Raw genomic sequence first — 13,892 nt, forward strand, 5'->3', positions numbered from 1 at the left:
ATATATATTTCGAGCATTTCATATTTTGCGAGTTTTTGAACTTTCATTCTCGAACTTTGATATCCAAACAATAGTTCAAAGAACTCGTGAATAAGTTAGAACATTTCGAGACGAACTCGAGCAAAATTTTTTTAAATTTTCGAGCTCAAACTTGAATATATTTAATTTGATGTGAATTCAAGTTTGAATTTTTTTTTTTAATATTCGACTCGTTTGTTTACACTCCTAGGCAAAATCATCCTCAATTATTATCATTTTCATCATCTAAATACATATGCTAATGTGAAAAGGTCATTTTTAGCATCATTTATTACCAAAATACTTCTCTTTCTATATTTATATTTTATGTGAGTGTCATCCAAGAAAACCAAGGACCTACATCCATTAATAAAAACAGTTGCACATGCATTAAAACATATGAATAGTCGTTTAAATTTATTACTAGAATGATCAATTACACACTCTACAATACTTTCAGGATTATTTTATTTGATAACACTACAAAAACATCTTAATATCTCATACAACCTCTCTTCCGCATGTGAATGTCATGCATAGTCAATTCTTTCTTTTTCCAAATCTTGTGTTAGTTGAGCTCGACCCCATAATGTTCTCTTTGTATACTTTTAACATCATACTTGGTCCGTATGAGTGCTCTCTTGTCCATATGTTCATCACAACATTGATAATCCAGACATGGACTCTAGGATGTAACCTACCATGAAGATTATCATTAGAGACGTCAATGGGGCGGGTATAGATAAACCCAAGACCCGTCTCATGAAGAAAACTTTGACCCATTACCCGCCCCACCCCGGTTAAATATTCTTCGGACCCACCCCACCCCAAATACGAAATGGGGTCGGGTAGACCTGCGAGACCCGTTAGACCCGAATTTTTTTTAAATGAAAACTGTAATCTTCTTATCAAATGACTGAATTATGAAACAAACAAGTCTCTAAATAAAACACAATAGAAAACTAATTCATGTCTTCGACCACACTTCATAATAACAAACAAAGTATTTTCACGACGTAATTAATTACATTAAAAAAAAAAGTTACTAGCTCTCCAGAAAAAGTCTTGTCATCCCCAAAAACAACTCATCAGAACTTAAACAGATCGATGTAAAATCAGAGAGTAAGCAATATTTTAGACACATTCTTCATGATCATCTTCCTCTTCATCAAGAATGGTAGGACAAGTTGGTAAATTACTTGAAGAATTACCTACAAAATTAAATAGAGAAAATACATTGAAAAAATAAAATTGTAATTTAAAATCGTAAAAAAATGTAATTTAAAGAGAGAAAGTATAGCAAAATTAAAATGGAAGTACAATAACAAAATAAAACTGTGATTTATTTACCTTCCACCTCCCCCCACAACCATCTTCGCGAGCATATCAATTTATATCCACATATATGGGGAGGGTATGGGGCGGGTATTATAAGACCCATGACCCGTCCCATACCCAGATGGGTCTGAAAAATTAGACCCGAGACCCGCCCCATGACCCATTTAGTATGTCCAAACCCGCTCCAGATGAGGTGGGTCCATTGTGGGTCTGGGTGAAACCCGCCCGGACCCATCGACATCCCTAATTATCATCTCCACACATACACATTAGTTTACATTTTCTAATTCAAGAAAGAATGTCAGTTTTATTTTTTGAAACATATATTTTTCAAATTATGTTTTTATGCTGCAGACTATAATAACCTTCTCATTGTTGTTCTTTTATGTACAAAAAGATCGTCTCTTAAGAAAGTCACCCCTATTGCCGAGGATAGCTTTGCACGGAATTCGTGAGTAATTGAAATGCATGCATCGCAAAGTGCATATTTCTTCCACAATCAGCGTATAAATATATTGCATATATAATTACCGTTGAATTTTTTTTAAAAAAATCATATCGGTAATTAAATATTATTTTATGCTTATACGGTACAAAACATTTATTTTGAATTTTTTTTATTTTAAAGTATTATTTATATTTTTGAAAACTACAAGTAAACAGAAAAAGGTAATGCTGGTAATAATTTAAATAGACAAGCAAGATGACGTGTTATTTATATTTTTTGGAATGTAAATATTCCTCTTATTTTAATATTATTATATCATTTATTATTGGGTTGTTCATCGAATGGTCAAAGTAGATGAACAAAATCGAACCGAAGATTTTGGTTTGGTTGCGGAAGAACGGAACGCCTTCTCCTGATGCAGTTTAGATGAGATATCAAAGACTGAGGCATAAACAAAACTTTCTCCTGGAGTCCTGATAATCTTACTAATAATGACAAAAATCAATTATTAATTTAAATGAAAATTAATATTTGAAATAAATCACAACAATAAATTTGCAGGCTTTTCCAAGAACTAACAAAAGGGGAAAATATTTGATTTCATATAATCGGGAAACTGGCACATCAAATGATACATTTCTAATAAACAACTTGGTCAATCAAGCCACCTATCCGAATGCTTTTGATTGAAAGCGTAGTGAAACCGTCGAATGCTAACGCAAAAATCACAACTTCAGGCCCCTTCATCTCAATCTGACAACAAAAAATCTTGAATCTGTTCCCTGGGTAGAAAAAACACACACACAAGCCTGATCTTATGAGTCAAGTTCTCTTTTCTCAAAATAATTATAAACTTAAGTCAAGAGAAAAGTTTAGATTTCCTAACAGAATTAAAGTATGCAACCAAAGCAAGGTATGAAATGTCACCTCAAGCATTTCTTGTTATCATAATTATTCTTGACCGGGGAAGTCATTGACTGCGGCAGGAGCGAATGAAAATACTCCAAAGATGAGGGATCCTTCGGAAGGATCTGATACTGGCAACTTGAGCATGTGCTCAATAGAATTTCTGTTATTGGTCCTGCATCTACAAAACCGTTCAAAGCTGTAACATCAGATTTCATAAGTGGGCTGCGGCAAATTATGCAGAAAGACTCTGGTGGAAGAGATTCATTAAGCTTTAGGTTGTATTTTTTATGCCTCCTCTGAGAAGCCAATTGAACCTTATGGTCATCCACTTCTGGAACCGTATTAAAACAGAAAGGTGTAAGCTTCCCTGCCGTCCGTACAATTGTGCTTTCTCGCGAAGGATTTTCCTCCTGATAAATACATGAGAAAAGTGAAGACATAGATCTGAAACCAATTACATATTTAAAGCAGCCACATTGAACTGAAATGAACCATGTCACCTGACACTACGACAAGAAATCGGAAGGTAAAGTATATTCCAACCTCAAAGCATACATATATTATTTGGGGAAAAATAGAACCTAACATAATCAAGTAAAAAAATCCAAATGTTTGCTTATTTTCCACAAGATAATCCAAAGTGACGAGTCTATAGGGCAGTGGATCGTATCAAATTTATCCACAAATTATTACTATTTAATAACTTCAATATAAATTTGAGTCTTCAGCATTGTTTCTCGAAAAATATATATATAAACTTAAGTATTGTCATTATTATTACCCCTAACTCTAGTACGAAAAGGCTGCTGCTAGATCCTAGAAAAACCAGGATCAACTTGATACCTACCTGTAGTAATTTGACAAATGCAGATATCAATCCATTGATGCCAGAAAGAGGTTGCCTCGATGCTTCCACGGTCTTTAAACTGTCCTGACGAAAAGAGCAATACCATTGCGATCCAGTTACTTCATTATCGATAAGAAGGAAACAAAATGCATTCACACGGTGAAGATCTCCTCGCCATGTATGCAACATACCAGTCCAAGCTGCATATCATATTCAGCTCTTCAGAAAGACAATCGCGTAGGGGAAGCACCACCGGTATTTTCCATCTTGCATCAGCATACTGGATGTCTGCAGCTAAAGAGAAACCCTGACCCTGACAATAAGAAAATTTTAACATTTTTAAATGTTTTCCATTCTAGCAGCTTCAAATGTTCCAAGATTTCCCTCTTACTATACACTGAACATTCAACAAGAGGATACATATGTCAAATAAATCAGTTTATTATATTTTTAAATGTTACTTCATTACAGTTACGTATTTATGTTTTTTTAAGGGGCCAGTTAGGGACATGCCTTGACGGTTGCTTCAAGGACATGACACGCTATCCTTGATGTGCACGTTCCTAGCACAAGTTTGGTGTATCCATTCTCCATGGCAATCTGCATAGAGAATACAGCATACTGTAATCTCAGTACCCTTCACATTACTGGATGCTAAATTATGCACTCAATAAAGTGCCAAACCTTTTGCAAAGATAGCATGCGCAGATACTCCAAAAAATCTGCTTTCCCAGTGACATCATCGATGGCAGTAATTATCTCTGTCAACTTGGCTCTCCCAGAAGCACAATTAGGTGAAAATATAATTTCTGTTGGAACAACATGAAACTGTTTTGCCGGTGGAGCTAAGCTTGACACAATAAGGCTCATCTCATTAATTGCTCTGTCAAAATCATTTGAAGGGAAAGCAAAAGAGGCTCTTTCATCTATAAAAGCGACCCCAACCCCAAAAACTGGTAATGATCTATCTCTACTTGCATCAAAATTCTTCTGTGCTTTTTGTTGCATTTTGTGAACAAATTCAAGAGCCACCCTGAAGATAAATGGACACTATCATTAGAATCAGAACCCTGGTCAAAGAGTGGTCTATTATATCTTTGCAAAACATTTAGACACTTCATCTAAAGCACCTGGAAGCTAAGAAATTTCTGTTTGTAACACATATGCCACAACCCCATCTGAACCCGAAAAAATACAAACACATGACACTCCAAGATCATCTCCACATTTTGGAGTTGCTCAGAAGACAGTTTAACCTGACAGGTGGCAAGTAGGCAGTACCGCAGTAAATCAACAAAAAAAGTTAAAAAAGTTTCAAACTACATAAATTTTTTAAAATAAAGTTTCCACACAGGGCCATCTTCATCTAAATTCCGGGTACCACACCTAAAAATAATATATATACACACGTACATATGCTTCAAAATTCCAAGACACCTTCTTTCTAAATAAAATTCCAAGAAACATACACCATTATTTTTTATAGAATCAGAGTTATGCGCATCACCACAAATAACAAGGTGTTCAATGTGCTCAAACTTGGCCTGAATTCTTATTTTAAAAAATGGAAACGGGTTTGACAAATCGAAAAGTGAGATTAATCGAATGATTGGTTCTTCTTTGAACATTCCATCCTTTGATAATTTATCAAACCGAATTCTTGACAAAATCTTAAATAAATTCAAGCTCGACGAATTAAACACATGCTAAGTTTCAGAAACTTGAACCTATGCTTAACACACGAATATGCAAATAAATAAATACCTAGAGGAGGCGCCACCAGAAAATGCGACTAGAAGATTATCCGATGGCAAAATCATAGCATTCGATGTGACTGCAAACCGAAACTTCCCGAACAAGTTTCCTCGAAAGCAATCGATACAGAATCTCCCAAAATCTCCACCACCGGCAATGGTTGGGTACGAAGGCGAGATGGTTTCATTAACCTTGCATTTGAAGCAACGGGCGTTGCAGTCGGTGGATGGTTCAGAATCGCCGTCACCTGGCGGGGCTCTATTTGACGGTTCACCGTTTAGTGTCGCCGGCCGTTTATCTTCGTCTTCGTCGCCGACACCATGACAACCTGATTTGCAGTAGCCTGAATTGCACGCCATTTTTCTTTCCGTTTTGAGGGTTCCGAGTCAAGTCAAACACTCTGTTGGAAAATGTTAAATATCCTATTATAATTTTTTTTAAAATATCGAAATCTTTCATAAAAATTATTATTTTTTATATTTAAATTATAAAAATATTATTATTTAGTTATGATATAAATAAATATCATCTAATATATATTTATTGAATGAAATATGTTCGTCTCATTAGTAAAAAAATATCAGTTTTTACATTAAATTTATTATTTTTATGATAAAATATCATTTTTTATTATTTATGTTATTATGAAATATTATGTAATAAATCGAATAAAAATTAAATTATTTAATGAATTCTAATAGATTGAGACTAAATTTGAATCTTGCTTGGAATCCATAATTCTTGATTCTTTAACTCCCATGAACTTGAAGTTTAGTTCAGATGCATTCTATAAGTAATTTAACGCCTTTCATATTTGTTTATTAATAAAAAAAAAAACTAACGTGAATATATTGAAAAGATTTAACAATGTCAATGAAGTCTTAGCTCAAATGGTTAAGGTTCGAGGCTTGGACATTTGTTAATCTCATATACGAGTTTTGTTGATTGCAGGTAGTTATGTTAATTTATTTATATAGATTTAATTTTTTATTTGTACTTTATTTGTCCGATAAGATTTAAATTTTAAAAAATTATATTTGATTTTTTCCCCATCTATACACATTTAAGAGTGGGTCTCATGTGAGACCGTCTCACGGATCTTAATCTGTGAAACGAATCAACCCTACCGATATTCACAATAAAAAGTAATACTCTTAGCATAAAAAGTAATACTTTTTCATGGATGACCCAAATAAAATATCCGTCTTACAAATACGGCCCGTGAGACCGTCTCACACAAGTTTTTGCCCACATTTAAATCTACTATTATATGTAAAAAGCTCCTCAAAATTATTTTAAAAGGCATATCCAAAAATCAAGTAAAGAATATTCCACAATTTATTAAGTTAAACTCTCTCTAAGTCAGCATGATGCATGAAACACGGGATTAGAGTCTTAGGAAATTAAATGAAATTTTGGTTTTATTAATAATGTCAAATATTTCTCACTATTTTTCATAATTTAATGTCAAATATATTTTGTTTTTATGATTTGCCATAATCTCTCTCGAAAGTAGGAAATATATATTGATTTTGTGTGTGTGTGTGTGTGTGTAATTCATATTAGTTGCCAAGTTTACTTGAACATTTAATTTCGTTCAAATCTCATATTTATTTTTCATAGTCATAATTCGACAACCTTCTCGATTAAAATGGAATTTGAATATTCAGATCTTAAAAAAGTCTATTTTGGTCGGTGTTTCATAAAAATAAATAAGATAAATTGGTTAAATAACATCGTTCAACTACTTTTTTTAAAAAATAACATTCTCAAATGTGTTTAAACTATACTTAAGGAGATCATTTTCTTAAAAAAAATAGTTGACTGAAGTTAAAAAAAATGCCCCAAATAAATGTTGTTGTTTCAACGATTTTGTTTGAGGTATGGAAAAGAAGATTTGAATATAAAATTAACAACAAAATTTATGAGATCGTTTCATTAGTCGATTTTGTGACACATATATTCGATTTGAAAAAATATTATTTTTTACATCAAAAATATTAAATTTAATGTAGTTATGAATCGGATCAACCCGTATATCCGTTGTGGTCCTATAGAAGACCTAGTATAATTCGAATTATAAAATCTATTTATCTTTTTAAAATTTACAAATTCAAATGCACTAGAAACCCCACCATTTTCACGCAATTTCAATTAGTTCAAGCTAAATCAGGATTTATTTGTCAAATTCACACCTTATTTGTAATATTTCCCAGAAGGATAACTGTATAAAAGATTAATGTTATAGCTACAAAATTTTTTACAGCATACAAAATTTAACATAAAAATTTTATTTATCAAAATCTCATAAAATAATTACAAAATATCATTATATAATTGTAATAAATATCGTTCCGTCATCATATATTAGTTATACATTTATCATTATTTGTGTCAAAATCCCACTGAATCTTTTTTATTTTTAAATAAATCACAAACATTTATTATATATTAATATATATTATATTTAGTGAGATCGGATGTTCTAGTAGTTTTGAGATACCAAATATAAAATAAAAATAAACACAAATTATTTTACATTGTCGTATAATAAATCATAGGAATTAACTTTATGTATATAAATTTGACATATCAATAAGACTATAGATTAATACGATTTTTTTTAAAAGATAATAGAGAATAAAAAAAATAATAGAAATCAACTATATTTTTCTAATTTATAGTGTAAAATGTAAGTGTAAGTCTATATCCGGAATTTTATAATATATAATATAAAAAATATTTTCAGATGTAATTAACTTATTATGCACCATTTATGTTAATATAATAAGAAGAAAAATGCGAATGTATTGTTACCTCGATATTTAGAACTATTTTGAATTTTGATAGATCATTTCTGGATTAACGACCAATCTTGTTTATATTTATAATATATATTAATGTTTTTAATATAAATAAATAATATTTTTANATTTATGTTAATGTAATAAGAAGAAAAATGACGATGTATTGTTACCTCGATATTTAGAACTATTTTGATAGACCATCTCTAGATTAAGGTTCAATTTTATTTATATTTATAATAAATATTAATGTTTTTAATATAAATAAATAATATTTTTTAATAAATCATATACTTTTCAAAATAAAAACTTAATTACGATTCCTATTATAACTCAATGACTCAAATTTCTCGCTTACCAACGCCGATTAATAAATTATTTAGCGAGTTATAATTATGATATGACCAAACCTACAACGAAAAGGGATCAAAGCACGCGCTGATCTGCTACTGCCCTTCTCTCCAACCAAAAAACCCAAAAAGCGATCGATTTCTTCTCGAATCGAAACTCAAATATTTGACACATACATTCGCTGTGATTTTCTTCCTTTTTTTGTTGGTTTTTCTTTTGTGGGTTCTTAAGGAATCTGGTATATTTAGTGATTTGTTAACGCTTGCAGACTCGTTCGAGTAGTTTGTTCAGGCTCTTTCTCGCGTAGAAGAGCCGTCAACAACTGTACCTATTCTGCCTTTTGGCATCATTGAAGCTTCAAGAAAGTTTTCAATAAACCTGTTGTATACAGACAAGACTTATTGAAATTGTCGGCTTCGTTCGTGTCAAACTCACATCAAGATTTTCGCCTGAGACTTTTTTGATACTCATAACTATTTTTTCTGATTTTCTGATAGTGGTACTACTATGATCTCTTCTCTGAAGCAGCCAACTTTGTCAGTCCATGGCCAGGATTTTCTTCGTCCCAGGAGAAAATTTATTGCCCAGAACTCGCTGGGTTTGCCTTCTCTTCCTGCGTGGAAAACTGGCCGGAGCTCCTTCCTTTCCCTCTCCAAACCGCTCCATGTATCAAAGGTGGAGTCTTTTTCCATTGACTGTAACAAGGAGCGATCCTTGATCACGGGCAAGGCTTATGAAGCTGACAGATCGGAGCCGATTATCGAGTCGCAGGCGGCGCCGTCTGAGGCTGCGAGGAGGTTGAAGATCGGAATTTACTTTGCCACGTGGTGGGGTTTGAACGTGATCTTCAATATATATAACAAAAAAGTGCTCAATGTGTATCCGTTTCCGTGGTTAACTTCGACGCTGTCTTTGGCCGCTGGGTCTCTCATAATGCTGATTTCTTGGGCTTTGAGGATTGCGGAAGCTCCAAAGACTGATCTTGATTTTTGGAAGACCCTTTTTCCGGTAAAAATCTTAGGGTTTTTCTTTCAGTGATCTGGGACATCGGGTCAAGTTTCCTTTTTGGGTTATCATTTTCTTGTTAATTTTGAAGTCTCAGGCTGTTTTATGATTATTGATATCGATTTGACTTTAGTTCTTACTTTTATGCGGTATTATACGACAAGATCGAAGCTTTAAATATTCTTGGTGGTGTTAGGTTGCTGTTGCACACACAATTGGGCATGTTGCGGCTACTGTGAGCATGTCGAAGGTGGCAGTTTCTTTTACTCACATAATCAAGAGCGGTGAACCTGCTTTTAGTGTTTTGGTTTCAAGATTCATCTTGGGAGAGACATTTCCACCCTCAGTTTATCTGTCCCTTGTTCCGATCATCGGCGGTTGCGGTCTTGCTGCCCTCACAGAGCTGAACTTTAACATGACTGGTAATTCTCAGAACCTTGGCTCATCTTTCTCTGTCGCTTATCTTTGTTCTGTAAGTTGGCTATCAACTTGGTGGTGTTTGTAGTAGGTAGTTTGTGCTGTATCTTCGAATCTCTATCAAATTTTCCAGTAGAAGATTTGTACAAAACCTGTTCATGCATCAGATACGAGTGTCAAGTAATTCATGGAATTTTTAGGTCATGAGATCTCACCTCACTGCGCTACATTAGATTTCTGTATCAAATTATTGCTCAGTTTATTAAAGAAGTATTTCTCTTGAAGAAAACGTAGAAGATGACTTGAATACAACCACAGAACCATTTAATTTATATGTAACATAACTTTTATACGTTAATGGATGTAAAATCATAATTGTAAATATGATAGGCACCTTGCTATATCTGTTAAGTCAATATTCTTCAGTCACTTGAACTTGTTCAAGTAATCGAGTATTTGGAAGCTTTCGGTTTTGATGAAAATATGTATGAATTTTGTTGGTGAAAAAATGGAAACTTTGTGTTGTTTTCTTATGATTTTAAGTGGTTGTTTTCTGTCAAAATCAGGTTTCATGGGGGCCATGATCTCCAATTTGGCGTTTGTTTTCCGTAATATATTTTCAAAGAAGGGAATGAAGGGAAAATCCGTTAGCGGAATGAACTATTATGCCTGCTTATCTATGCTTTCTCTCTTAATTCTCACTCCATTTGCTATTGCTGTGGAGGGACCACAGATGTGGGCACTTGGATTTCAAAAGGCTGTGTCTCAAATTGGACCCCAGATCATTTGGTATGACATTACACCTTTCATTTTACTTACCTTTATATTTCTTGTAGTTGGCATGTATCACTCCATGTGGATAATGCAAGATTCTGCACAAGAGTGGGAAAAAATTAAAATTTTTGTATAATTTTTTTAAAAATTGGTAAGTTTTGTTTCCTTGAATTATATTTATGTTGTTCCATCGAATTAATTCACGGGCCATGCTGATTTATTGTTTACGCGTGGAAATAATTTATTTGATTTTTCAAACAAATCAAATACCTTCCCTAGAGAAGGCGAGATGAAATTCATGCTTTGTGCGAGTACATAATTCAGAGCAATGGTTTTAATTATTATATAACTTAATGCAAGTGTGAGTCATATCAAATTATGTTCAATACATGTGGATGTTGTATGTAATGAAATTTCATATTTGAATATCTGTGAGAATACTTATTTCAGTGAAATAGAACTTGTTGGACTAACACACATGAGACAACATTCTTGAAATTTCTCGAGGCTAGTCGGTGTGTTGGAGTTTAGGAAACAAATTTGGAAATTGACACATTTTTGTGAAATTGACGTGTTTCCTATTAGTCGCTACTTTGTTAATGTTTTGTGTGGCTGATATTTGCGCTCAGGTGGATGGCGGCCCAGAGTGTGTTCTATCACTTCTACAACCAGGTGTCATACATGTCACTGGATGAGATATCTCCTTTGACGTTTAGCATCGGCAACACTATGAAACGTATATCTGTGATCGTCTCCTCTATCATTATTTTCCAGACACCAATACAACCGGTCAATGCTCTTGGAGCTGCAATCGCGGTTCTTGGGACGTTCTTGTATTCTCAGGTAGTTTTCCTACTTTCTGGATGATGAAATTTATTTTCTGGTAAAAGTAATTGAATAGCTAAATGATGGTGACATGACCATTGTCTATTTATAAAAGCCTAGATCCAATACACTGCAGGAGTAATCTTATTATATTGCTTCGCTCTCAGTAAAAGCGACGCTTTCACGAGAGCTGTTTCTTTCCTTGTCATGTGATCTACATTCTGCACTGCTGTTTATCTATGCATGAGATGTGAAAACCATAGCAGCCTAGATCAAATCATAACTTAAAACTATATAGCTTCATGTTTGATCAGATTGCTGCATTCCCTTGACTAATCCTCTCGATAGAGTTTTATGTTCATCATAATATCATTATCTTTTAACTCTTGAAGTCGGGAATCACTCATATCAGTAAACGGAAATCATGAACTAAAAAGTCTATATATCACCTTCACTTTTGCACAAACTGACGAGTTTATATATTCAACAGGCAAAGAAGTAAGAGTGTGGAAGTAGGAAGTCAGTACCACGAGTGTAGCATAAATGGATAAGCAGCGGTCAAGATTGGAGCTTGAAGGTCGACTTAAAGATGTGTTTGGTCTATATATGGCCAACCATATATAATATAGTTGGGTATCGGCTTTGCTTGTAGATAGCGATATCGAGTAATGAAAACATTTTCGTGTAACATGAATAAGTTAAAACGGGTTTCGTTTGGTGCCTCTGAGGCTGAGAATTGTACCAATAAATGATGGGAAAACTCTTGTACTCCCTCCATTATCAACGACGAATATCATCAAAATAATGCTTTTGCAGCGGCAGCTGATATATTCAAGAAACTTTGCTTTCACTTCAGCAGTCACATTCTCTCTGTATGCACGGTACGAGGGACTTCTTTATCTCAGTAGTACTGCTCTTACCGTTTTCATTTGATTCTGTGTTAATCCATTTCATGATATGCTTTGAAACATCAATACCCATATATTTTTTTGACAAGTAAATATTTCATCCAACCATGAGTTGTGATCTACTCAGATTAGCGAAACTCATGTGGGGTGCAACGACTTCATGGCTGCTCCGATCATGCATGTAAGAATCTCGATTGTAAAAGATCTAGGATTCATATAAATATCGAGACAATTGAGAGACCTAAGTTTGGAGTGTACGGGTCGCGACAGCAGAACTGATGACCAACAATTTCAATAAACCAAACACCACGAAACAACGTCATAAATAAAGAAAACAATTGTACGTAGTATCCAAGCAAATTAGAGATAACTAACTATTCCCCAGCAACTACTCAACCGCGTAAACATGGACCAAACATCCAGATAAAACCCTTCGGCCTAAAAGAGTAACCACCAAATTCAAGTGAATTTCAATATTCCAAACCACCATGGGAATTGAAAACACAACCAGATAACATAACCAACAAAAAATAACTGTCGTATTAGGATAAACAAGTCAAAACAGTTGGAGGGATGGTGGAAATATAATATAAAGAGATCAGTAGACAAAATCAGACCAAAAAATAGCAGTGCAGAGGGCAAAGAGAGGATAGGCAGCACCAAAGGGAGAAGGATAGCGGGGAAAGCTTGGATATAATATGTTATCTTTTCTGGACTTTGTCACCTTATGGCTAAGTGCATTTCTCTATATTCTTAAATCTGAAACATCTAAACATTTGCTTGCCTGTGGTAAATCTTTTGGTTATTTAGCTATGGAGTATGTCTCTTGTGAGACGGTCTCACGAATTTTTATATGTGAGACAGATCAACCTTACCGATATTCACAATAAAAAATAATACTCTTAGTATAAAAAATAATAATTTTTCTTGGATGACTCAAATAAGATATTTGTCTCACAAAATACGATCCGTAAGACCGTCGCACATAAATTTTTTGCCATAGCTATAATAATATTATTGACGTGATTGACCATATATTTAGATATAAAAAAAAACGAGCGTTTCACACTATTATTGAGTTATATCATTATCATCAATTATAAAATTTTTTAAAACGACAAACATTTATTATACTTAAATTATTCCATTCAAACTTGGTAGTGTTGAGTTTGACCTTTTACATGATCAATGAAAAGTTTGTGTACTAACTTGTAGCATTTTGTTGCTGTTTTTATTATTTTTTTATATGTTAAAGTATATTATAAAACCATATTTATTTAAAATTTTAATAATTAATTAAAATCAATAAAATAATAATTTCATCGACAACCATAAAATAATCATACAAGCTGCTGGAACTCGTGGGCAGTCTAGCCAAGGGAATATTAAAAACACACGTTTATAATCACATTATCAATCAATTTTACAGAATGAGTAGGTCAAAATCTGTGGATCTTTATTCGTGAGATAGATCAATATTGTCTATATTTACA

At 33.4% G+C, this 13,892-nt stretch overlaps 2 protein-coding genes across 2 annotated transcripts; one reads left to right on the plus strand and one right to left on the minus strand.

Moving 5' to 3' along the window:
- Window positions 1-2,281: 2,281 nt before the first annotated feature.
- Window positions 2,282-5,705, minus strand: LOC140963775 (cytoplasmic tRNA 2-thiolation protein 2). Its single transcript, XM_073423166.1, has 7 exons — window positions 5,325-5,705; window positions 4,245-4,593; window positions 4,074-4,160; window positions 3,752-3,873; window positions 3,561-3,639; window positions 2,732-3,123; window positions 2,282-2,586 (listed from the first exon to the last, which is right to left on the minus strand). The coding sequence occupies exons 1-7, from the start codon at window positions 5,672-5,674 to the stop codon at window positions 2,553-2,555; spliced, it is 1,413 nt and encodes a 470-aa protein (XP_073279267.1). The 5' UTR covers window positions 5,675-5,705; the 3' UTR covers window positions 2,282-2,552.
- Window positions 5,706-8,520: 2,815 nt separating this feature from the next.
- LOC140965141 (glucose-6-phosphate/phosphate translocator 1, chloroplastic-like) lies at window positions 8,521-12,424 on the plus strand. The gene is made up of 5 exons (XM_073425208.1): window positions 8,521-9,478; window positions 9,672-9,897; window positions 10,459-10,681; window positions 11,296-11,509; window positions 11,982-12,424. Exons 1-5 carry the CDS (start codon window positions 8,978-8,980, stop codon window positions 11,991-11,993), a joined length of 1,176 nt encoding a protein of 391 aa, XP_073281309.1. The 5' UTR covers window positions 8,521-8,977; the 3' UTR covers window positions 11,994-12,424.
- Window positions 12,425-13,892: the final 1,468 nt, after the last annotated feature.

This window comes from Primulina huaijiensis, chromosome 18 (assembly GCF_012295235.1).
Source record: "Primulina huaijiensis isolate GDHJ02 chromosome 18, ASM1229523v2, whole genome shotgun sequence".
Classification (NCBI taxonomy): domain Eukaryota; kingdom Viridiplantae; phylum Streptophyta; class Magnoliopsida; order Lamiales; family Gesneriaceae; genus Primulina; species Primulina huaijiensis.

What these genes read in the sequence shown, in the direction of transcription:
- LOC140963775 (XM_073423166.1), bottom strand. Translation starts at nt 5,674, where the DNA reads ATGGCGTGCAATTCAGGCTACTGCAAATCAGGTTGTCATGGTGTCGGC. An exon ending in CATTTGTCAAATTACTACAG is followed by an intron (nt 3,124 to 3,560) that starts GTAGGTATCAAG and finishes TGTATTTATCAG; the next exon opens with GAGGAAAATCCTTCGCGAGA. An exon ending in GATAACAAGAAATGCTTGAG is followed by an intron (nt 2,587 to 2,731) that starts GTGACATTTCAT and finishes TTTTCTACCCAG; the next exon opens with GGAACAGATTCAAGATTTTT.
- LOC140965141 (XM_073425208.1), top strand. Translation starts at nt 8,978, where the DNA reads ATGATCTCTTCTCTGAAGCAGCCAACTTTGTCAGTCCATGGCCAGGAT. An exon ending in TTTGGAAGACCCTTTTTCCG is followed by an intron (nt 9,479 to 9,671) that starts GTAAAAATCTTA and finishes TGGTGGTGTTAG; the next exon opens with GTTGCTGTTGCACACACAAT. An exon ending in GCTGAACTTTAACATGACTG is followed by an intron (nt 9,898 to 10,458) that starts GTAATTCTCAGA and finishes TGTCAAAATCAG; the next exon opens with GTTTCATGGGGGCCATGATC.